Source organism: Brachycentrus maculatus, unplaced genomic scaffold (genome assembly GCF_059751285.1).
Source record: "Brachycentrus maculatus isolate JH-2025_06_01 unplaced genomic scaffold, ASM5975128v1 h1tg000683l, whole genome shotgun sequence".
NCBI classification, from domain to species: domain Eukaryota; kingdom Metazoa; phylum Arthropoda; class Insecta; order Trichoptera; family Brachycentridae; genus Brachycentrus; species Brachycentrus maculatus.
The window spans coordinates 149514-174186 of NW_028281415.1; the positions used below are offsets into that span (position 1 = coordinate 149514).

Below are 24673 nucleotides of genomic sequence, written 5' to 3' on the forward strand. Positions count from 1 at the left end.
TTGGGACGTTGTAGGTCGAAGAGGTGGTAGGAGCTGTTTCAATTTTTTATTTATTTATTTAATTATTATTATTTTATTCATTATCAATGGGAAGAAATAGTGGTATTTACAAAGTAAAACTTAAATTAAAAATTAATAGATTTTACGAAAAAATGACTGCCGAATTAATGAATAAACTACTTGATTCTGCGATATTCGAATTTTACTTGGCTTGCCGTTAGTAAAAGTTATCTCAGTAATTATACATCTAGGAGTCTGAATGATATGGCTACGTGCTTATTTTATACTAGAAATAACATGAACTCTTTCAAAACTATGATAACGTTATCTTAATAACAATAATTATAATAATTAGTAATATTAAACGCAACATTAGTTATGACTGCGACCTTTATCTGTTCTAATTAGATACCCGATACCACAACATAGCTACTAACTTTATCTGCGACCATATAAACAAATTTCACTATTACACTGAAATCTTGTATGTGAATTTTACACTTTCAATCCCGGTAAGTGAATTGGGCAACACCCTTTCTCTAACTGTTTTTGAGAAGATTTTTTTTAATTTTCTAAAATCAGTCGAAACGAGTGAAGGTTTTAATAATAATTTTAAAGTATAATTATCAAATAGTTTCTGAAATGCATTAAAAAAGTACCTCAAAAATTAAAATGTTTTTACTATTAAAATGGATAGATTTTACCACAAAGGGACTGCCGAATCAATGAAATTGTTGAAGGCAGGACGGTTAAAAAAGGCAAAATATATAGGAAGTTAATGACCAAATATACATATATACTCTCTGAAAGCTCCCGTCTCATTTCCGGCTCCGGTATAGAAAGAAACTCTTAGTTTCGGATCAAATTTTCGTAATCGTCTCGAAATAGTGGATTTTAAAAGGGGAAAAAACAGCGTTTTTGATAACTTTGACTTCAATTTGGCATTGTTTTTAGAAATATATATTTTTCTTTTCAATAGTTATTCTTTGATAAGTAATCAATTTAGCGATCGTAGAAAAAACACGATAGCTAAGGCGTCGATATGTATACATTTGTATTTCCTTTGAACTGACACCTGAACCGTCTTTGTTCGAATAATATAAAATCAACGCTACACAATTAGATGCAGTTCTCTCCCAACCATTAGGCGCAGATAAGGGAAAAAATAACAAGTATTCTTTTCAATGTTGATTCATTTCTTATTGTAATTGTTTATCTTTGTCGCGTTGTAATTATGCAATGAGCTCGTCATAGAGCCAGGCCATTCGCCGTGGACTTGACCTTGTCGCGGGCTTCGGATGAATATAGATCTTGCGAACGAAAATAAACTCTTTTCATTTTTAACGAACGTTTACTCTCGATCGGTAACGCGTTATTTTTCCATTCTGACATCTCAACATACACAGATGAAGAAGAATATGGATGTCTGGGTATTTACAGGGCTTATGTCCTTTCGAGAGTCGGTAAAGTCACTTTACACACGTGTAACATTCACCATTCTACCACCCATGATTGACAACCAAATTACTCAAATTTTTGGAACTCATACATATAGTTTATCATAAATCTCACGACGTTTGACACTTAATGTTTGAGTACACGGGAACCATCTTTGTTTGGTTTGAGAAAGCTTTTAGTTTAGTAGGATTTTTTCAAATGTTATTTTACTTCATAGTAGAGATGTGATTAATGGATAACCGTTACTTTTTCGGTCACTTTCAGGTATTCGTTGCTTTTTCTCGGTTCATAGTTCTTTACAGCCTAAGTTTTGGATGTCGAATTGTATGAATGTATATATGTGGAACTACAAATACGCAACTAAAGCTGTCCATTGATTGGCTCGATTAGCTTTAAACGATCGAATGCAATAACCGAATAATGTAACGGCTTCTTTTTTTAAAGTCGTTAGTTAATTCGTCTTTTTTTTTAAATCGATCGCCCATGTTAGTTTCGATATGCTATTTCACTTTGGACAATATCTGACGTTTTCTTTTATGTATATTTACTAGTATAGAAATATAGGATATCGGATATAATATTATGTATGCTGATATATACAAGGCTGACTGAACTATAAATTTTGCAAATAATTCAAACAAATTCCTTGGATTAGTATATGAGAAGAAGAATTTAATCGCGAATTATTATATTAAATGCATTTAATAGATCTATGGCACGTTTCCACGTCCAAGGCTTGCAGATGTTTTGCGAAATCGTGATATGAAACGTCGAAATTGTACAATGCGGCGGCACTACTAGCGACCTCGTAACCTCTGAATGTTAGTAGTTCTGACAATATCCCATGGACCGTGAAATCGTGGCGAATATTAAAATCCCCACCCACAACCGAGGGTCGATAATCCTAAAGAACAGCTGGTCAAATTATGAGCTGCATAATTTTTTTTACATGTTTTCCGGCGTCTCCCAGTAGTTTAAATAATCCGGTTAGGATCTCGCATAGGGTCTCTACTAAATAAAAGCTTTCTCAAACCAAACATAGATGGCTCCCGTGAACTCAAACATAGAGCGTCATGAGATTTATGATATATGTACGAGTTGTAGGCAGCAGAGGTAGGCAGTAAGGTAAGCTAGGTACTACTTAGTTAGGTAGGGTAGGTACTGGTTGCGTTTTTATATGTAACGCGGGTAAGTTAGGATAGGCACTGCTTTTCTGCCTATATGGAATGCACGCTCCCGGTGGCCAGGTACAGCTAGTACAGAATAATCATCAATAAAAAAATTACTCCATGAGAAAAACGTTATTTTGAAAATGACTCCAAAGCACAAAGGTATTTTTACATTTAAAAAAATTACTGTTATAAAGTCATTGATTTTTTTTACCAGCCCAAATAAAATGCACCATCATTATCTTAATTCTGATGCTCAAAATTATTCTCCTTATTTCTTTGTATCATCAATGCCCTTTATTCGATGAATCTTATCGCGATTGCATTATGAACTCGTATTTAATTTCGCTGATTACATTTTCTATTTCTATATTATAATTAGCAGATGCATTTAGTATTTACTGCGGTTTATTATACATACTTTTACTGATTTTCTCTTGATGATTTCATATTTTATTAAAGTTTATTGCACAACATCTCGTTTGCATAATTTGATAATATAATTAAATTATTTATTTTCCATGTTTATACGCAGTAGATAAAATGTGTGTAACTAAGTATATTTTAGAATCATGGCCAGTCGGTATGTATGTACGGTAATTTTTTTTCGAAATTGCACTGATTAATTGGTGTAATTTTTCTTTTGTAATCGTTGGCGAGGGTCATTGATAGTTTCGATCGAAATTTTCAGAACTATTTTCTACTCTAGGCAGAAAATGATAGTAACCAAACTAACGTTCAATTGTCTACAATTTTAGTTATTAATATTTCCAGTGGATTTAAAAGTGATCACTTAAACCAGCCAATGACAGATAATAAGCTATGTAATTTCACGGACTTATTTATCTCTGTTGAGATATCTATACAAATTTTATTGTATTTTTTCTCTATGATCGATATTTTCGACTGGACGAAAAGTAAGAATTAGCTTATTATAACTTACTTCAGCGTTCTTCTTGTGTCCAGTATTGAACAAAGGCCTTCCTCTTGGACTTCCACAGTTCTCTGTTGGACGCGACTCTCTTCCACTGCAGGCCCACCACTTTTTTAATGTCATCATACCACTTTTTTAATGTCATCTTGTCTGGGGTCTACCCACCCATCACGCATCTTGTTCTAGGCCTCCAGTCAAGCACCTTTTTTTGTCCATCTACCCTCAGACATAAGTGCCACATAACCTGCCCAGTTCCACTTTTGTTCCGCGATTCTTTGAGCCACATCTGTTAATTTGGTCTTTTCCCTTATCCAAACATTCATTTTTCGATCCCTAAGGTTATGTTTAGCATCCTTCTCTCCATTGCTCTTTGTGTTACCCGGAGTTTTTTTTTTTAAATATATGATTCGTTTTGTTAGGGTAAATGTCTCGAATCCATATGTTAGCCAATTATGTATCTCAATAATCCTCCTAATGATGACTAAAGAATAATTGGTGCATTTGATTAATGCAATTTCGAATGCATATTATGACTGGCGTACATGAGATATCGTGGTCTATTTAAAATTTTAAATATATTTCGCAGTACGTTGTCCCCAATTCGGTGAAATTATTATTTTTGCGAAGAATTGAATTTGTACCGGGCGATGTAAACAATATTGTTGTTTTTCTATTTCTTCTGTCCTAAAGTAACGTCTGTTGAAAGACTGTGTCAACAGTCTGTCGCGGATCGTAACCTCGTTCAGCCGTTGTTTGATTCGCTACATTTTTTGTTTAATCGGCGTCAAATGTCATTATTAATGATAACGATATTACTGACTGCGTAGAACGTAGTCCGTTGACGCCAAAACGTCTGGTAATTCGACATGCGTCCACATGTGTCGGTATCAGTACTCTTATGTTTTTAGATTGTATACCGAAAACGTTGTGAGCAGATGGTTATTCATTGTTTTTTTGGTTCTTTCTCAAACTCTACGTCCTCTACGTCGTTTCTGAAACAGAAATGTAGAGGACATAGGGAGTCTATGTGTCTAATGCCCTCTGTGTTGTATTACTTGAATTATTTCACGCTAATAACACTGTGAATACATAGTTATTGGCAATAATAATATTTATTATTTCTATTTCGTTTTTTAACTATTGCTATGTCCTTTACACATGTATTTCCTAATGGCCTTTTTTTATTATTTTCTCCTGTACTTTATATCAGGAAAGATCCTAATTCTGAGCTTTGTCACGGTGTTCTCCTAACATCGTCCAAGTTGTCTTTTCCAGATCCTTATTGCCTCCGCATTATTATCTCATCTTATGTTTCACATTTTTTCTTCTAGTATCCTCTATTTGATTTCTTCTAGTTATCTTATTTTTCTTCCTATATCCTCCATATTGCTCTCACCTAGTGCCATTAGCCTTGTTCTACCAAAAAAACTAAAGTTTTCAACATTTTCCGCTTATTATATCTTTCAAATTGCCATTACTCACGATTTCGTTGTTTACAAGTCTAGATCGGAAGCAAAATTTATTTAGATACACGTAATAATAACATTATGGTTTTACACTTGCTTAGATTAATATAACCATAAATGCAACGATCACGTACATACTTATCGGTATGTATTCAAACCAGTTTTATCCTCAACTACACATTAAATCAAATAAGCGATAAAGAAAGACGGAAAAACACAATTTTACTGCCGATTCGTGCCTTATTGAAAGTGCGCTGTATGTATTCATTTATTTTATCGTGCGATAACGTATGGATTCAATCAGAGTGTGTGCACATCTGGCTGTAACGTGAACATTAGAATATTTATGTATTTGCTTGGAAGGTACGTCATCATTGTTAGCCCTCACAGTTCGGTTGCATCAGTAGAATGACTTTGTGTGCATGGCCAAAATGTTTGGACAAGGAAAATCGTTGCGCTCACCGTCAAAACCGCTTCTGGTTATTTATACCGAATCCATGACCGCCAAAAACGATATCTCTGTGGTGTGGAATATCAGCTTTTTCAGCAACAATAGCAACTGCGTGATTTTTTAATAATTTTGAATCACTATTCTGATAATGGTGATAATGCTGTCTTTTTATCTCCCATCTTGGAAAAATATTTACATATTTTAATTGATTTCATTGTCAGCGATATTTGAATATTTGCGTTTTAGTCTAAACATCGATATTTTTTTATGAGCTACAGAGTAGCATTATTTCTTGTATTATTTTTCATTAATTCCACGCGATAAAAATAAAATCAAACGGTGTTTGCGTTGCTCAATCACCCACCGAAAATTATTCGAATTTCTAAACATAGGTAACAACAACATAAGGCAAACACATAAGGTAACAAACAACCTTTACGAAAATATCGTAAATTACGAATGGTCACTTGAGATATAGAAAGGACAATTAATTAAACGCATTGTTTTATTATTATTTTTTTAAAGTTTTACGCAGCAAATACCACAATTTATTCAAATCTATTGTGGCACGAGTTTCGATGTGGTATTTTCTAAGTAAAACTTAAATTGAAAATGGATTTTACGGAAGATTTTACCACAAAATGGCTGCCGAATCAATTAATGAGATTTTACGTATTACGTATCATAAAATAAATTCTACCACCTCATAAACCATTCCGCAACCATGTATCAACAAAGAACGTGGGCTTATCACACTTTTTTTGTTTGTTTGATTCAATAAAAATATTTGACTTACGCATTTTAATGACTTAATTTGGCTATCAAATATTTTATGCGTATTGTATGTAGATTTACAGCATTTAATTTGTTGTATTATCGTTAAAGGAAATACTGGGGTTAACAGATTGTTAAAATCTAATAACAAACATTTGTTTTCAATTTACGTTTTACTTAGTAAATACAACTATTTCTTAAAATATATTGTGACACATTTTCAATCACCGTATGTGAAGCTAGAGTGAAAATGATGCGGAATGCATCGAAACACGTGTCACAATAGATTTTAAGAAATAGTGGTATTTGCTAAGTAAAACTTAGATTAAAAGTGGATAGATTGCGAGCGTTAAATAAAAATTCAAGGCTCTTCAAATTTATATCCTTCTAATAAAGCGGTGCCTAACTGGCTATACAAGACTTGTATCCACTTACTTAAGGCCAGGCATTCGTTAAGTCGCAACTTATTTTTCTCTAAATCCAGGTAACATTTTACGTACTTGAATTTTATGTTAAAAAAATTAAAAAAAAAAAACAATAAATATTTTTTTAAAACACCGTTTTTGCATTGAAAAAATAAGTTTTTCTTCGAAATAATTATATGGTTTAAAAAAAAGTTATTGAAAGGTACGGAGTTGAATTTTTTTTTCTAAAAAACAAAAAATATCCCATATAAGTATATTCTTAAAAAAAAATCGGGCGTGAACAGACAGTGACCTCTCTGGTGGTCTCGAGTGGAATGAATTATGTGTTAGCGAATATCCCCTTAAATTTGATACTTTAGTCTTTCTTAGTTACATTTCTCTTCTGATAATCTAATCTAATCCCTCGAAACTTGAATGCATTGAACCCTCTGTTGAACCGTTATTAACGAGACCATTATTGTTTGTTTCAGGAAGCTGAAAGTTTGCCAATTCAACAGGGGAACTGAAATCTGTAACTATAGTTACAGTAATACCATTCTAGCTGTTAAGCTGAATAGATCTGTAAGTATAGTTACGGCAATACCATTCTAGCTGTTAACCTGAATAGATCTGTAAGTAGAGCTACGACAATAGTATTCTAGCTATTAAACTGAATAGATCTGTAAGTATAGTCAAGGCAATACCATTTTAGCTTTTAAGCTGAATAGATCTGTAAGTATAATTGCGGAAATACTTTTTTTTAACTATTAAGCTTAATAGATCTGTAAGTATAGTTAAGGCAATACCATTTAGCTATTAAGCTGAATAGATCTGTAAGTATAGTTAAGGCAATACCATTTTAGCTATTAAGCGGAATAGATCTGTAAGTATAGTTACGGCAATACTATTCTACCTGAAAGACCCGTAAGATCACGTTTTTGAAATTGTGCAATCCAGTCTATTGGCATATATCCGTCTTTGTTTTACACCATCTACCATATTTGAGATCAGTCACCGGTGATTCACTCTCTTTGTTTACAAATCAAACAACATTGCACAAGAGTTTTTCCTCACGTACCTATTTCGACATACACTTGACATTTTGCAAATTTTATATTTACCCATATTTTCGTATTCCGCTTCCGTAACTCTGCGGTAGATATCGTATATCGACAGAATGCATTGAGACGTATGTATATACATAATTTATCACAATTAAAAACATGTATTTACCAATAAATTACAAATAAATTTGTCAGAAAAACTTAGTCCTATACAAGTTTTCGTAACTTTTACCACGTGTCCTTTCCATCATTAGATGCAAATATATTTATAAAGTATTAAACTAATTCAATATTAAAATCAAGCTAAATCTTTTGAAAATAATAACAAAAGATTTCGACATTTATTTATTATCTAATCGATATCTAGCACATTGTTATTACGCGTACCCGTTCTTTGTTTTCGATTGAAATTCTGATACGATTTGCCTCGAATGACGCTTCAACCGATAACGGCTTTAAATCGTGTCACGTGATATTTGTTTTTGAATCTTCCAATTTCCAATGCCGTCACGTTTGCGCACGCACGCCGCGACCAGCTGTTTTCAAGCGTTGTTTCGCAAGGTCTTATGGGATATTTTGTAAATATCGAGATTTAAAGGCCGTATCTGTCGCGCGAAGCTTTATAAGACTCGATCCAATTTGCAGTATTGAATTGAACCCTTGCCACTCTCCGACCGCCAAAAAAATGTCTTTGGCGTTTTTAGCGGTGGAGGGGGAGGTGCAAAGCTGATATAAGCTTTATCGATAAAATTAAGAAAGGTGTGTTGAGATGGTTTGGACATATGGAACGAATGAGAAATAACGGTAAAACAAATTTATGAGGCAAATGTAGTTGGAAAAAGGAGCAGAGGAAGACATCAGGTATGTCAAATACTTGAAAGCGGTCAGGTTAGGAGTTGAAATAATCGGCGCGTATGTATGAGGAGATGCATGAACTTGGAAAAGGCGAAGAATGTTTGCAAAGACAGAGTGTTGTGGCATTCTATTCTATCTGCCTACCCCTGCGGGGAAGCGGCGAGATGGTGAGTTAGTTTATATTTTAATTGTTATTAACGATATAAAATGTTTTCTTTCACATAATCGAAATTCATAGTGCTTCACGAAAACCTTTGGATAAAGTTTATTAACATCCCACGAAAATCAATTCAAATTTGTATTCAATTCATAAATGGCTGAAGTATTATATGATCATATTTTATTATTAATCATATGTTGTTCGCCTCCGTGGTGTAATGGTTAGCTTGTTTACCTACCGTAGTGGAGGTCCCGGGTTCTATTCCCGGGGGGGGGGGTTGAAAATAAATATGAGTGATTTTTACACTCTAATATTTATTTAATATTGCTTTGAACTGGTCTCCAGGAGTGATCACCTCGCCTTCAAGTATGTAACGACCAAGATAACACTGTGTCTATACGATGCAGTGCCCTATGCACCATAGGGGTGAGGATAAGGGTTTGAAGAAAAATTAATTATAATCTGAAATATTTGTTTGAGAAACGCTGCATAAACATCAGACATACTTGCAAACTGTAGTTTGTTTTCATTTTTTCTCGTTCACACTAATCGTAAATATGCGTGATCTGTTGCCGTCCCTTTCTCGCGACACTAGTAACCTATTTTTCTTTATCTTTATAGAGGAAATTGCCCAAAAATTCCAAATTAAATTATATCAATCGTATTCGTATGATAAAACATAATTATTTTTATATTATTCACGATATTCCACGAAGCGAATTTATCATCGTCATCATAATGTATAAATATTATTATTTTTACATCGCACTTAAATTGATACATCCATTGTTGACTTATCGTACGTCGTCCCTACATAATGTGTTTTACGAAACTTCATTTTATTATCTTTTTTATTAGAAACGTGTACGTTTTCCAATGTCAGGGTTGATGATGAAATTTCCGCAGCAGAATTATGTACAACAATAAAAAATATATATTGCAGTCATAAGTTCTGAATTTGTATATGTTTTCGTAATCGATTTACGCTTTGGTTTTTTCTCTTGAAAATTGTATTTATACATGAAAGATGACAAATTTTACGTTTGAATAATTTTACTATGTGTGAATTTACGCAACTATTTATTTTAAAAAACGTGTTTGATAAATATCTCATGCTTAAAATATTTTTTAAATCCGTTTTTTTCGAACGACCATAACTTAGGATATTTTTCCAGGTCGTGTGGAATTTTAGTATAAAAATGTCTTGTAAGACTGTTTTTAAAAAATCTGAATGTGTTATTTTTATTATTATTTTACCTGAGAAACAACACTATCAGCGAAAGGGTTTACCAAAAAAATTATATACTTTTGTATAAAAATTACCCAAATAGGTACTTTTTATTTCGGCGAAAATGACGTCTGCAAAAGTTGGATGATTGAATAAAATGAAAAGTTTCTCTTTTTCAAATTTGCATTGCAGGAACTTCACAATGCGCTCGACCAATCAGGTGATTGTTGTCGTCCTTGGGACAGATAAGGCGGCAAAGTGTAGTGTTATTTTTTTTAAAGACTAGACAATGAATGCCGATTCCGCGTTTGTTTCTGTTATAGCTAACAATAATAAATTGTGTAATAAAGATTATTTAATTTCTTCATGTTTCTATGTCACACTGATAAATAATAATGTTTATTTACTTGGAATCTTGTGTGAACAGTAGTAATATTGTAAATTATAATGTGTGGATGTTTTATGATGAATTAAAGTTTTATTAAATGCTACCTGCATCCAGCCACGTACAAAATAGAAAAAAAAGGAATACACATTTCTAAAATTTAATAAATAAATTAAAATGGAGTAACAGAATAATGGATAAATAAAATAAACGCCAAATCTATAAATAAATATGTTAATGTTCATTTCTTCTATCTCCTAAAGTAATTCACCTACTGTTTTGAAATTGTGACAACACTACATTAGAATACGAGCGTATTTTTATATAACTGGCTGGTGTTTTTACCTGTGACAGGAAAAAACCCATTTTTTTACTGCAATGGTAGAAATTTATCAACAGTAACAGCAACACATCCAATACTAAACATTGATCATGGTGGACGACATGCTTCTTGACAGGTGCTACAATATTATATACCCACAAGCATTGTGAAATTAATTCAAATTAATTCAGATGTACATATTTGATATCGACGTGCCCTACGTAAGGTACTCTAACTACATTTTTGTCAATTTTGAGATATTTGGTGTATGTTATCAACTGACAGTTATCTATAAATATAAACAAACAAAAAAAATGTATAAAATAAATTACGCCTAGTTTTCAGGCATATAAGACGCTATCTACATCGAATTTCCGAAATGAACTGAACTCCTAAACTACTTAATTTTTGCAAGCATAAAGTTTTAAAACGATTTAATACATTATTTTATCTTGTTTTTGAATGTATAATACTAGTTTAGAATTTCAGATTAAACCGTTAATTAATAATAAAAAAAACACATTGAAAAAATCTTTAAGCTCTCTCCTGTAAAGTAACAGATTTGCAGATACAATACTTTACGTAGGGGCCGTCGATATCTAGTATCGACATACGAGTACAATTATTTGGTGTCCAGCATCCTTCTACAAAGAGACACTGACCAAACCGCTCTAGATGATGAGAGATGGATTCTGTATTTTGTAAACAAGTTAATGTTGTTGTTTTCAGAGGTTAATAGTATGCCTGGAAGAGAGTTTGTACATCCACAACATCCGGGACATGAAGGTGCTGCACACGATCCGGGACACGCCGCCCAACCCGCTGGGGCTGTGCTGTCTGTCGGCGCACACCGACAACTGCTTCCTGGCCTACCCCGGCTCCAGTTCCATCGGGGAGGTCCAGATCTTTGATGCTACGCATCTGGTAACATTCCTACATATTATTCTCTAGTCTGACCCCATTGCAATTTGCCTGTGGATTACCTCTTTCCCCCCGGAACAGTCCTGAGCTGCTCCATAAGAATAGTCCTCATCAACACATTTTGGACGGGTATTTTTTACACCTGCGCACCGCTAGCGACGAGATTTGATAATGTTCATATAGTTTACCTAAACAAAGAGATTGGCTTATAATATTCATAAAAATCACATTATTATAAGCAGTGTGTGATTGAATCCAAAAACTAAATACAATAACAAATTATTGTGAAGAATTTTGTTTTTGGATTAAATCATCCATCACTTTTGTCCACCTCCTTAGTGTAATGGTCACCACGCTCGGCTACTGTACTGGAGGTCCCGAGTTCGATTCCCAGAGGTTGGTCAAATAAATAAGAGGGATTTTTTTACTCTTAATATTTATTCAATACTAACCATAGACTGATCACAAACTAAGCAGAGGGCAGATCACCTTTTCTTCATGTGTTAATGATCAAGATAATACTGTGTGTATATGATGCAGTGCCCTATGCACCATCGGTGCGGATGAGGGTTTTTTTTAAGATCACTTTTGTCAACCCAATTTATAGAAAAAAATACAGCCATCTCTTTTTTTCTGTAATCTTAATTAATATTTGTCTGTGCAGCATGCGAAGACCATGATCACGGCGCACGACTCCCCGCTGGCAGCGCTGGCGTTCAACAGCACGGGCACGCGCCTGGCCACGGCCAGCGAGAAGGGCACCGTGATCCGGGTGTTCTCGGTGCGCGAGGGCACGCGCCTGTTTGAGTTCCGGCGCGGCGTCAAGCGCTGCGTGTCCATCTCCTGCCTCGCCTTCTCCATGTGCTCCACGTACGTGTGCTGCTCCTCCAACACGGAGACCGTGCACGTCTTCAAGCTGGTGGAGCCCACCAAGGAAGTGTGAGTTGCTTTTCAATTTATTTAATTATTTGTGTTTTTTTAAAGTTTAGAGCAGTGGTTCTTAACCTCGGTTCGGTGAGTCAATCTCCCGGGTTCAGCGGAGGTCAAAACACACACCCGACTTATTGTACGATTTTATGAAAAAATATACAACGTATAATATATTCATTTATCCAATAGATGTTTGATTGTTTGAAAGGAATATATAAAATATTATGAAAAATTATACAAAGAACGATGTATTCATTTATCCAATAGATCTAGTATATTATTTGAAAGGAATATACCAATATAGCAATATTGTTTTTTCCAATTAAGGGTTCGGTAAACGCGCATTTGAAACTGGTGGGGTTCGGTACCTTCAACACTGTTAAGAACCACTGGTATAGAGTCTTATACAGCCGTTTAATAAGAATTAGTTGAAATACGAATAAACAAATAATTACAGCATTATATATCAAATAGACAGTAAATTGATAAAAACAAGGAAGGCAAATGGTCAGGTAAGGAGTTGCGAGGAGTTTTGTGAGCCTAAGCGGCCCTTTATGAGATATAAGTTTCAAATCGTGGTAGAGTGGGTTCGAAATGAGAAACTCTGAATCAAGAGTCCGCGACACTAACTACAGGACCACAACCTTAAACACATACAGAATAAAATAACATGTATGTAAATTTTTCCACATGAATTTTATTTGACCAGCAGCCGGGTTTCGTCGTAACCGACATCACCTGTCTGATGATTTTATTCTATAAAATGCCGTACAAAGCCGTACAAATCTTAAAACTTACATTTACAAAACCAGGTTGACCATACGGCAGCAATGTAGAAAACCTCAACTTATTCTCCTCATCATTTAGTATTATTTATACTAGTCAGTAGTAGCACTATTTTGCGGCATTATCCCAAAGTATCTTTTTAACGTTTTTTTTGCATTTTTGGACTAAGTAGAATCTACTTAGTCCAAAAATGCAAAAAAAACGTACTACAAAAAAATGTCCCTTACTGTGTTTTGAGTTTGGACAGCCGAGCTGGTGTAACGACACATCCACCCCGAAGTACGTCTTGTGCGCTACTAAAAGGGGATCAGCGGAAACACTATCAAGCTGCATGTGTGTGTACGCAAAGCACGCCTCGCACGAACACACGGGGAATCGTTTGTACTCCGATTTTTCACAAATTATTTATTTCCATCGCTGCAAATGAATAACTTTATACCATATTACTTTTATGAAATACGTAATTATATTACAGAAGAATACAAAAATTTTAAGCCTGTATCTATTATATTTTTATATCGAAATTCTCATTATTAGAGTCGAGTTGTAGTAAATACATATCACTGGGAAGGGAAGGTTAAACTGTTGACGATTTCATATTGCAATCGAAGAATGATCTTCAATATTGTTAAAAATGAAAAATCTGTCAATCAAGTGTTATTCATATTTAGACCTGAAGATGGAAGCATAGCTTCCAAAACTATTCGTCCTAATAAAATATACTCAAGTGGTAAAAAAACAAGTGTTTTCTTTTATAATTTCATCATGTCTACCACAATGTGAATGCCGAAACAATAAATAAATTATATGGTAATGTTTCCACGACAGGCCGCGGCAGTCCTCAGAGGATGGCGGATGGATGGGGTACCTGAGCAAGGCGGTGTCTGCGGGCTCCACTTACCTGCCGGCGCAGGTCACCAACGTGTTCTGTCAGGGCCGGGCCTTCGCTAGCGTGCATCTGCCCGTGGCTGGCGTCAGGAATGTGTGCGCCATTACTACGTAAGAACCACTTTTAAACACTTATGTTTTTATAACATTTTAACAGTTCTGGGAGTATGGACGTAAATGAACATCGGTGTGAATTTTCCTCAATGTTTTCTTCTCAGTTTTTTCCTCAGTCCGCAGAGTTTGTATGGAGGATAACGAAACACCAATCCACATTTTTCTCTATATTTGTGAAGCCTTGGATGACCACTACTAGACTCCGAGAAAGTGAAGCTCCTACCAACAACACAGGTTGTGAGCTACATGACTCATGTGGATCTTGAAAGTGAGCTATGATTCAGAGGGAGGTCGCAATAGACTTAATATGGTCGCAGTGACATGATCCAAGAAGATGCGATGCAAGATCCCTTGACCTCATATTATAAAAAATAAAAATAAAACTGGAATGTACCTAATTGAATGTTTGTGTTAGTTTATCGAAGCAGCTACGCCTGCTGGTGGCTTCGGCATCGGGGATCCTGTACATGTACAGCATGGACCCCGTGGAGGGCGGCGACTGTCCGCTCGTGAAGCAGCACCGCATCGCCGGGCCCGCCGTGAGCGCAGCGCCCGCCGCCGCCCCCCTGCGCATCCAGGCCAAGGGTGAGTGCCCCCCGCCGGGCTCTGGGGCCTCCCCCGTCCCCGCTGCTGCGGCAAGCCTTTGTGTGACCACACTACACCCGCGTAACTGCTATCAACGAGTCGCGAGTTTGTATTGAATGCATGACACCATCAAAACCGACTTGAGTTTGTAGTGGACTAACAAGTCATTAGTCTCTCGATCAACTCGTAAATAGTCGTGAGTTTGTTTCGAATGAAGTCACCGCACATAGTGGCGATCATGAAAACCGACTTGAGTATGTAGTCCGTGTTAGTCATTTGGCCAAAACCGAGTCTCTATCCGGGCAATGAGTTGGTAGTAAATTAGAACCACAACTATCCAGATCTTGATTATCTGAACTAAATATAATTACTAAACTTTAATTATCTTTAAATACAAAAAGCGTTGTTCTAATCTAGATTTAATGTGTTCGTTAAAGATATTTTTTTCTCAATTTTATGGATTTTTCATCATAAGGACCATGTTTATTAACAATTGGAGGGTGTGGAACATTTGAATGGAAAACAGCATTCATAAGCTAATTTTATGCTAATAATTTTTTTTTAAATAAAAAAAGAGAAATATTTGTATTTTTATTATTTACACATATATTTCAATTTAATACTATTTCTGTGAGCCTAAGCGGCTCATTATTAGAAATAGGAATCAAATTGTGGTAGAGTGGATTCGAGCCGAGAAACTCTGACTCAAGAGTCCGCGACACTAACCATGGGACCACAACCCGACACAATTTGTTTATGTTTGAGTAATAGGGTTTCGCAGTAACTTATGATTATAATGAATAAATAAATTTCATATCACACAAAGGCTTGCCAATTTTCCGCATGTGGACTGGGATATAGACATGTCACCTGAGATATGCCTATTCTGCTAAGAAAGGTGTTTTCTTCTACCTATCATATATTTGGTTATAATTCAACAAAACGTGTTTGGTAATACTTTTCTCTTACTTTAATTATTATTTTCTTTTTTTCTTAGCATCGCCTCTCTTCAAGTAAATTTTTATATGGTAACTGCTAGTAGTAGTATATTTGGTGGTAGGTAAAGGGTGCTACTCCAGACTTCTTATTTTCAGTATTTTTCAGCATTGTTTGAGAATATAAACCGATGTTGCAATATCCAAACTGATTTTTTTTATCTACTTCGCTAGACCAAAAACACGAAAATGTCAAATATACAAAGGAGAAAAATTATTATGTACATCTTTAGCAGCTTATACGGGGATAATAACATTTCCTAGTTGCTTTTGGAAAAAACTGACCAAGTCAAAACAAATGAGTTACCATGATTAAATACTTTATTTATAAATCGTGGTTTTAAGTTGAGGATAAACAATAAACTAGAATGTTCCCTTTGTGTCAGTCATTTTAATGAGCTTATGTCACCCCACGCAGTATGCCATTATAAATAAAGAAATCATTAATTTTTCACACAAAATGCATCCAGTTTTGATTTACTTTTAAAACACAGTACTTACATTTCCAAGCAATTATTTCTTCCATAGATTACCACAAATTGTTGAACATACCTTTATTATTCTGCCTTGCAATTACTAAAGAGAGCAAGCAGTTTTTGGGACAGGCACTACAAACGTATAGCAATGATATGAAACCATTTTCAATGTAATCGCTATATACAGTGGAAATCCCGGAAAATCCAAACGAGATTTTGAAGAAAAACATTTAAAAAATACTCGAAGACTGAAGAACACATTTATTATTAGATAGAATCATTATATATAACCTAATTTGTTTAAAAATTATTGAAAAGTTAATAAAGTACGTATATAGTTCTGTACCTGTATTGCTACGCAAGTACTGTATTACTACTGAAGTACTGTAATTGAAAACGAGATTGAAATATCCTAATGGAGTAATGGCTAATCCGAACTTTTCCCAAATCCAAACAGGCCACAGCCCAATTAGTTTGGATTTCCAGGGTTCTACTGCACTTGTCTGTAGAACTCTATTAATACATACCAAAAGCCCTTGCTGTGCTTTAGTGGCTATATCGCTCACTCCTTTCAAGAACGTCATAAATCAAAAATCGTCAATTTTCAGTTGTGCATGTTTTCGGAATGCCAAGAAAATTTACTATATCCCAGCAAAAGCGGCATAGTTTTAACTTAATATTTACTCGCTACAAGGCAGAAAATCTTGTTTTTGCATTTTGAAGAAAAGGTATTGTTTGATTATTTTTTTAAATATACTTAATATTTTTCAAATGGGGAAAAAACCTTCAGGTTTTACATAAAAAGATCTGTTGCACAATAAAAAGTTCAATAAGAGGCTTGATATTTATTTTTAATAAATTGTGTTATATTTTTAAACTTTAAAAACGTTCTCCTGGAAAATCAAGATTTTTGATTTATGACGTTCTTGAAAGGAGTGGGCGATATGTCAGAATATGTAATAGACCACTTTATATTTGACATTTAGGTGCCTAGGTCTTCAATGAAATAGCTCAAAAATGAATCATTTGTAGTTTACAATGTTTGTTTTTTATATTCATTTATATCAGCAAACGAATCCAAATTAGTGCATGTCATATGATTTTATCGATTATGGCTATATTCTTTACACTTTCAGAGTATGTGCACAAATGTATGATTTTGTAGCAATGTTTTGTTGTATTAAATTTTAAATGTTTACTTTCCCCTTAAGCACTTTAATCCTACTAAATATTTGCTTCACTACTTTTTCACTACCAATACCGATGCACTTTGATATAAATGGTTTGCAAATATTCTTTTGTCGCATAAACATAATACAATATCAGAATGCACGTATTATAGGCTTGTTTTGTACTTTGCTAACATATTGAACCCTTTTCAGCAGAAAATTTGGGGAATTGCAAAAATCATTAGCATAGTAAAAGTTGATTTTTAATTTTAAAAATATCATATATTTTCCTTACACAAATCAAGTGATGCATTTTTTTTTCAAATTGTAAAGTGGCAAGTGTTATTAGTAAATCAACAAAAAATTTGTGTTATTTTTTTTCATTTAAATCGTTGTTATTAGTTACTTAAAATTTCGGGTTATTTAACTTTTTGGAAATTTTATGTGAAAAAACTTTTTGGTTTTGAAATTTTGTAACATTTTTTATTATTTTTACTAAATATCCACTATTTACTGTCGATAATAATTAAAATATGCTTGTAATTTAAGCAACATGTATCTGCCACAATTTCATTTATTTATCTTCCTGTGGAATTATTTTTCCTTTATGAACGTCTGCTGGAAAGGAGTAGATATTGCGCATTATTTGTTGATTTGTGTGCCTGTCTGGGGTGTCGTAATTTTTTAGCTTTGCTTCTCACCGCCTTCATACTTAAATGTGATTTTTATTTAATTTTTTCTCTACTTAGGTTGAATTGTACATATTTTGGTTAGGAAAGTGAATAACATAGGTACTATAAGAATAAGAACAATTTGTAGAATAGATAATGTAACTGTTGCCATTGCCAATAATAACCAACGGCCAACCATTTGAGCAAATTGGGTTACAATATCTGACCCCTTTTGCGATGTCAGTTTGCCGTACATTGACAAAATTACCTATTTCTCTTAATTATTATTACTTTTATCCATTTATTTTATTCCCCTGTTGTATAATTTGTGTTGATTTTATTATATTATTATATATCGATCCCCGTTTTATATCAGTTTTATCCTTTATCACCATCCTCGTCCGTTTTATTTTATTTCCGCTAAAATGTAAAATAGTTTTTTTTTAAAAATAATTTGTCAAGTGGAGTGTAAAGCCCGCGGACTCTATTGACAATGTAACCCTCCTTTCATTTTCAGGTTCCTCTTAGTTATCTATGTGATTAGGTGTTTTGCAATATGATCGATTCCTTTTGATTTACTTTAAAAGTGTTGAAAGATGTTGTTTTTATAAAATAACAACGATTGATAATAAACGCCTTAATGTTAATTACTGTAACTCACAATGACTAATGATATATTATATTTTGGGTATTATTAATATATTTACTATCTCAACATAGCTCAACTTATGCTGCGATGAATGTGTATGGAAAATTAAAACAATTGAAAATGTATATAAATGATGATGAGAATTTCAATAGATTATTAGTTTACTTTGTAAGACAATGTGCAGGAATATTTTAAAAGCTAGGAACAGTATGGAAATGGTCGCCTTGAATATGCAGATAGTGGCGGCAGATAGCGTAAGTTGGAGCCGCTCGGGGACGATGAAGAGCTGGACAGCGTCAGGCGGCCATTTTGTCTCCCACTCGGTTTCTCGACTGTTCCGTTCTGTTTTTAGTAAAGTGTTTTGTGTTTCAAGGAGGCAACACGTACGCGGGCGCTCTGAGAGGTCGTGACCCCGATCATATGTCAGGTACTGGTCAGAACAGGTAAACGTCGTTTTACGCCGGGGTTCCTTTCCTAGACACTGGCGCAAAAAAATCTGCGTAAATTGAACACAAATGTAATGGACGATATAAGGTTAAGTTCCGCGTCAAAATTTTAAGAAAAACCTGACTTGTTTATTTATAATTTTATTTATTACATAGCCCCGCCTATGTATAAAATAAATTGTAAATGTATTTAACAAATAAAGTTTAAATTCGTTAACAAAATAAATAGTATCTTGATATAATTAATGAATTCTATTTAATTAGTTCGTCAGTACGAAATTAAATTATCAATTTTTTTAAAAAAGCATCCACTTTAACTTGCTTTGATTAGTGCTTCCTTTTTTGCACAATCACAGAGCTCATCTGTTAACCTTCCTATAGAAGAAAGGATACGAGTTAGATCGGCCATTTTCAAGGTTTTCCTGTCATTTTTTCTCATCCTCTTCTTCTTTGGAAAGTTATTTCAGTCACAAAACTTGAGCACAGTAGTGCAAAATTTTTTTTTATACAATTTCACTCACACAATAGCCTGGTCGCGCGCGCATACAGTAATATAATAAAACAATGTGTAAAAGTGTTTCTGCTATTAGAATCGCGGCGCTTCGGTGTTGGGAATCCCACGGCCGCTACCAACCGGCACATATCGAACCGGCGCAAAACGACGGTTACCTGTATTTTGAAAAAATCAAAAGCAACAAAACATTTAAAACAATCCACCAAAATCCCCTTTTTGTAAATTGTCTCATTATTTGTCCGTCATCTCGGTTGCGGATTTACCACTGCCGACAAGATGCGAGACGACCAGTGTCCAATCGGTCGGCGCAATCTTCCTTTCCAGACAGAACTACCTCGGCTCGTTAGTAATATGACCGACTAAAAAGCCTTTGATTATTTCAAGATTGAGTTTAACTAAAATAAGAAAATTACCTTAATTGAGCGTAATTTTCCACATTTGTAAATGTAGAATTTCTTTACTATTTTTAACATTATATACTTATTAGAATATGAACTCGGCATCAGGAGTTACGTGTTGAATTGACTTACGTAATTCACCTCCATAATTTGATCACCTGTCCTGTCACCATCCACCTGAAGTAAAGTACTCTCCTTTCCCGGCATCGCTTATTCCCATTACATATTATTATTATTTATACGCTTATTAGTTTGTTTATTTCAAGGTAGTCACCTCCAAATCGATCATTTCCTTTTAAACTACTACTAACCACATTATCTGATTAATCTCTATTTTGATTCGAGGCAAACTTAAATTGTGAATAAATATAGATAATGTATTTATTTCACAAAGAATCAGTAATTAGACAAATTTAATATTAAGTTATCATTCTATATTAATAATGGTGACTCTATGACTACTCGCCACTGTTTCACATAGACAAGTATATTATGAAATATCTTTCCCTAGGAGTTTGTTTTCTTTTAAGTCTCATTTATTTGTGATTTATACCCAGATTTGAATACAAAACAAATTATTTTGTATTTAATGTAACCAAAATCAAATTCTAAATTTGATCAAGTTGGCATTTTTTCCTCTTTTTAACCAGTGCCAAAGTATGAATTTGCATTTTCCGAATTTTATCTCAAAATAATATTACTGCACATTTGCGACAGCATGGACCCGGTAGCATTATGTGAATGAACTGAAATTAAAAAAATATTACATAATGCACCGTGCTAAAGTCTGCGATAAGTTGGAAGATTTTGAGTCTATTTAATTTATATAAATATAAAAATTATTTTGACAGAAGTTCCCTGTATAATCTAAGGTTTGGCTTAAAGAAATAAAGAAACTTTAAATTGAGGAGCGTTTTTGCAAAAGGAAACATCTGTTTTAGTAGATTTAACACATTTTTGGAAATTGTTTGTTTCTGCTCCGTGTGAAAACTGCGCAGTTATTACAGAACCACCGTCTCCACTGTTTGACACAATAAATATGTTTAGCGCAGTGCTGGCGTTATGAAATTTTGACACTGAACGAAAAAATCTGCAAAAAAGTTGTATACTTGCATGGATATTTCCGTCCACGAAAACATTAATTAATTAATTAGATAAAGAAAACAATTGATTGAATCAAGTAAAGGGAAGCAAGCTCCTACTATGTATGGTTATATGTAGCTACAGTTTATGGTGATGAGATTAACAGCTTGTTTTGTTTGTCCATTTGCTGGATCCGCAGAGTCGGAGAAGTTCCACGAGATGGCCACTGCGGCCGACTCGCCGCCGCGAGAAGGCTTCAAGTTGGACGACGACCGCGAGTTCCCGCCCGTCTCGCAAGAGTAGACCAGTGTGCTTGTGACAGTGCAACATTCATTCTACTCTGTTACTTCTCCTCGAAAAAAAAAACATTGTTTTTGCTTTTTATTTATTCTTCTCTTTTACTTATAGGTCTGAATTATGTATTTGTAATAAAAATGCAACTAAAATACCATCGGATGAATACCGAATTTTAAACTTAATTTTTGTTTAGTTGTGTACAGTAAACTGACGCCGTATGATTATCAATGTTAGATATACTGTATAATTTCAGTAAACATCTGACGAGTGATTGATAGTTAAAATGATGTGCGAATGACATGCCACAAGCAAATCGTGATTCATTGACCCCTGTACAAATATCTTAAATAAAAGCAAAATGTAAAAAATATAAAAGCAAAACCATGAAGGCGAAAAAAAGCTTACAAGAAAATGTAGGGAAACATTTCTGTATTTAGCTTTTATTTCTCTAAAATCAATAGACAGTAATAAATTGTAGCTCTTGTTTATTTTTACGATGTATAGCATTTTTTCCATAACAACAGTAGTATAATAAAGCAATTAGCATAAACAAGGTCCTTGATTTCATTTTGGTGGTTTTCCTTGACTTTGGCTGTTTTTGGGCACTGATTTGACAGCCGAAGTCAAACAGACAGCCAATTTTGGAGTTTCAAAAATAGAAATACTATTATCTTATAGTTTTACTAATCAATAAAAATTACACTAGGCAGATTTACTAACAATATTTGTGGTTTAATATGTGAAACCATATTTGTCATTAATTTTCATCCGATGTTTTTTTAGTTGGCGATGTATGATTGAAAACATTAACTTCATATAATAAGAAAATTTATATTATATAAAAACATGAAAGAAAAAGTATATATATATATATATATATATATATATATATATATATATATATATATATATATATATATATATATATATATATATATATATATATATATATATATATATATATATATATATATATATATATATATATATATATATATATATATATATATATATATATATATATATATATATATATATATATATATATATATATATATATATATATATATATATATATATATATATATATATATATATATATATATATATATATATATATATATATATATATATATATATATATATATATATATATATATATATATATATATATATATATATATATATATATATATATATATATATATATATATATATATATATATATATATATATATATATATATATATATATATATATATATATATATATATATATATATATATATATATATATATATATATATATATATATATATATATATATATATATATATATATATATATATATATATATATATATATATATATATATATATATATATATATATATATATATATATATATATATATATATATATATATATATATATATATATATATATATATATATATATATATATATATATATATATATATATATATATATATATATATATATATATATATATATATATATATATATATATATATATATATATATATATATATATATATATATATATATATATATATATATATATATATATATATATATATATATTATATATATATATATATATATAATATATATATATATATATATATATATATATATATATATATATATATATATATATATATATATATATATATATATATATATATATATATATATATATATATATATATATATATATATATATATATATATATATATATATATATATATATATATATATATATATATATATATATATATATATATATATATATATATATATATATATATATATATATATATATATATATATATATATATATATATATATATATATATATATATATATATATATATATATATATATATATATATAGTTGTATATAGATGTATATAGATGTTCATCCTTGTATGTGTAAAGATAACACAGATTTGTGCAGTTTCCCCTCATTTTATGTTATAATTAGCTGCTCATGTGTTCCAAAAAAAAGAAATAAAACTTTTACACAAAACTCAATATATTGCACTTATTTTATTATCCAATTCTTCCCATTTCTTTTTTTTGCAGTTGCTGAAAGCGAAGAAAATAATAGAATGTGTGCAAAATTTTAATAATAGAGGACAATTACTAAAAAGCAAAACCTTGAAAGTCACATATTTTATTTTTTACAGTAAAATTCATAGAATCACAATATAAAAGGAATTTTATTGATTTCTAATCATTTTTATCTGTACTTTGATAATTTCAATGAATTTTTCTTCCATTTGATTTTACTCACAGACTCATATTCTTTAAGTGTAGGTAGCACAGCACATCTTGGTGTGAGGGAAAATGAAATTTAGGTCAATTTAGTAATATGTATGTACCAATATACTCACAATATGAATGTAAATTTTCACTGTCACTAGAACACATATTAGGCCAACCCTTCTTATTTCAGTATCACGGTGTTCTATAATGGTGGGCAAAGCATCAGAAGAAAGAAAACAATATAGCCACATATCCTATAATACATTTATCAAAATTCAAAAATATCCAGACAACATTCCTAATTTTAGATTCCATTTATTCTGAATAATAAAACATAAGCCAAATTAACGAAATAATAAGTGAGTGTTGGCATACAAATATATATTTTTCTAGTCATATAAAATTAGAATTCTAATTTGTTGACAAGTGCGATTTTGCAATGTGCGATTTTTTGTAAAAGAAAAAAAATTAACATACATAATATGTAATTAGAATAATATAATTAAAACAATATCTTCAATTCGAAATAAATAATCATTTAAAAATAAAACATAAAAGCTCAGACATTTTTTTTTACTATCATTGAAAATACATTACATACATATTTAAAAAATATTATAAATCCAGTTTTCAAATTAATATAATTTTATTAATATTAAAAAATCACTTTTAGTACTCGTTAAAAACATCAGTGTGAATTGTACATTTATACACACATAATTCCTGTTGGGGTATATAACCATTTTTAGGATATTGTATCAAATGTTTTTGAGAATTAAAAAAAAAGTACT

General features: G+C 32.2%; 2 protein-coding genes across 5 annotated transcripts in view; one reads left to right on the forward strand and one right to left on the reverse strand.

Annotated features, from left to right (window-relative positions):
- The window catches only part of Atg18a (Autophagy-related 18a), a 46328-nt gene extending 23908 nt beyond the window's left edge, over positions 1 to 22420 (forward strand). The window contains exons 3-9 of one of the 3 annotated variants that reach the window (XM_088274519.1): positions 7148 to 7238; positions 11400 to 11594; positions 12256 to 12530; positions 14136 to 14306; positions 14725 to 14894; positions 19228 to 19281; positions 21495 to 22420. In XM_088274519.1, coding sequence (XP_088130645.1) covers positions 7148 to 7238; positions 11400 to 11594; positions 12256 to 12530; positions 14136 to 14306; positions 14725 to 14894; positions 19228 to 19281; positions 21495 to 21598 — 1060 coding nt within the window. In that variant the 3' untranslated portion in view covers positions 21599 to 22420. The remainder of the gene's footprint in view (positions 1 to 7147; positions 7239 to 11399; positions 11595 to 12255; positions 12531 to 14135; positions 14307 to 14724; positions 14895 to 19227; positions 19282 to 21494) is intronic. The other 2 variants (XM_088274520.1, XM_088274521.1) reach the window with 2 other exon arrangements.
- The window catches only part of LOC148300626 (cytochrome P450 9e2-like), a 229083-nt gene that overhangs the window by 149497 nt on the left and 54913 nt on the right, over positions 1 to 24673 (reverse strand). The window lies entirely within an intron of this gene.